Source organism: Condylura cristata, unplaced genomic scaffold, assembly GCF_000260355.1.
Source record: "Condylura cristata isolate star-nosed mole 26May11 unplaced genomic scaffold, ConCri1.0 scaffold00063, whole genome shotgun sequence".
Classification (NCBI taxonomy): Eukaryota; Metazoa; Chordata; class Mammalia; order Eulipotyphla; family Talpidae; genus Condylura; species Condylura cristata.
Genome location: NW_004567164.1, coordinates 532,476 through 534,458, shown reverse-complemented (window position 1 = coordinate 534,458; position 1,983 = coordinate 532,476). Strand labels below are relative to the sequence as shown.

Sequence of the window (1,983 nt, the reverse complement as noted above, 5' to 3'; positions counted from 1 at the left end):
TAATCCAGTCATCTACTTTTGGGCATTTGGGCTGCTTCCATGTTTTTCCAATTGTAAATAAAGCAGCAATAAACATGGGGGTACAAGTATCTTTTTCACTTATTTTTATTTTTAATCAAGCCTAGTTAATGTGTAGTTTAGCCTTATTAGGTAAAGGAAAGTAAATTTTGTGTTATTTGTTTTTAATCCTAATTTGCAGATGGCCAGACAAACTTCACTGGACTTCTTTGTCAAGAAAAGACACACTTTCTCTGAATACAGAGGCAGTGGTAAAAGAAATGGTAACAATGGGAGTCATCCTGAAGAAACGAAAACCAAAAGAGTTCATACTACCTTCATGCGGAAGTATGATCCTTCCTATATCGAGTTTGGTTTCGTGGCCATAATTGATGGCAAAGTTCTAAAACCACAGTGCATTATTTGTGGGGACGTCCTGGCTAATGAAGCGATGAAACCATCAAAACTGAAGCGGCATTTGTATTCACAACATAAAGAAATAAGCTCCCAACCGAAAGAATTCTTTGAAAGAAAGAGTAGTGAATTAAAAAGCCCACCAAAGCAGGTGTTCAATGTTTCTCCTATCAACATTAGCGCTTTGCGGGCATCTTACAAAGTAGCACTTCCGGTCGCCAAGTCTAAGACGCCCTACACAATTGCAGAGACGCTGGTGAAAGACTGCATCAGAGAAGTCTGCTTAGAGATGCTGGGTGAGTCCGCAGCCAAGAAGGTGGCCCAAGTACCGCTTTCCAATGACACCATCGCTCGACGCATCCAGGAACTGGCTAATGACATGGAAGACCAGCTCATCGAACAAATAAAACTAGCCAAGTACTTTTCATTGCAACTGGATGAATGCAGAGAGATCGCCAACATGATCGTTCTTTTAGTGTACGTGAGGTTCGAACACGATGACGACATAAAGGAAGAATTCTTCTTTTCCGCCTCTTTGCCAACAAACACAACTAACTCAGAACTGTATGAAGCTGTGAAGAATTACATTGTCAACAAGTGTGGTCTGGAATTTAAGTTTTGTGTGGGCGTGTGTTCCGATGGTGCTGCGTCAATGACAGGAAGGCACTCTGAGGTGGTCACCCAGATTAAGGCACTTGCACCACAATGTAAAATAACTCATTGCTTCATTCACCGGGAAAGTCTTGTGATGAAAAAGGTATCAGCTGAACTAAATAGTGTGCTTATGGACATAGTAAAAATTGTGAATTATGTGAAATCGAATGCATTAAATTCAAGGTTATTCTCTCTACTGTGTGATAATATGGAAACTGATCATAAGCAACTGCTTTTGCACACTGAGATGTGGTGGCTGTCACAAGGAAAGGTTCTGTCGAGAATGTTTGAAATACGAAAAGAACTGTCACTGTTCCTGCAGAGCAAAAAACCAGTTTGGTCCCAGCTGTTTAGAGATAGGAAATGGACTGCCAGCCTTGCTTACTTATCTGACATCTTCAGTGTTTTTAATGATCTGAACGTGTCCATGCAAGGGAAGAATGCTACCTGTTTCTCAATGGCAGATAAAATTGAAGGACAAAAGCAGAAACTAGAAGCTTGGAGAAAGAGAGTTTCCGCGGATTGTTATGACATGTTCCATAATCTGACGACACTTATCAATGAAATTGGTGATGATCTTGACATAGCACACCTGCGAGCAGTTATCAGTGAGCATCTCACAAATTTGTTAGATTGTTTCGAATGTTATTTTGCATCAAAAGAAGATCCACGCATTGGAAATGCATGGATCCAAAATCCATTTCTTTCATCAAAAGATAATTTAAATTTAACTGCAAGTCTACAGAATGAGCTGTTGAGGCTGGCTACTGATGAAGGATTAAAAACGAATTTTGACAATTCAGCATCACTTGCTTCCTTTTGGATAAAAGTTAAGAGTGAATACCCTGAACTTGCTGCGATTGCTTTAAAATCTCTTCTTTTGTTCCCCTCAACGTACCTCTGTGAGACTGGGGTCTC

At 40.2% G+C, this 1,983-nt stretch overlaps 1 protein-coding gene across 1 annotated transcript in view; it reads left to right on the top strand.

Moving 5' to 3' along the window:
- The window catches only part of ZBED9 (zinc finger, BED-type containing 9), an 11,552-nt gene that overhangs the window by 7,823 nt on the left and 1,746 nt on the right, over positions 1 to 1,983 (top strand). Inside the window, exon 4 of the mRNA XM_012734644.1 lies at positions 200 to 1,978. Within this exon, the coding sequence (XP_012590098.1) occupies positions 200 to 1,978 (1,779 nt within the window). The remainder of the gene's footprint in view (positions 1 to 199; positions 1,979 to 1,983) is intronic.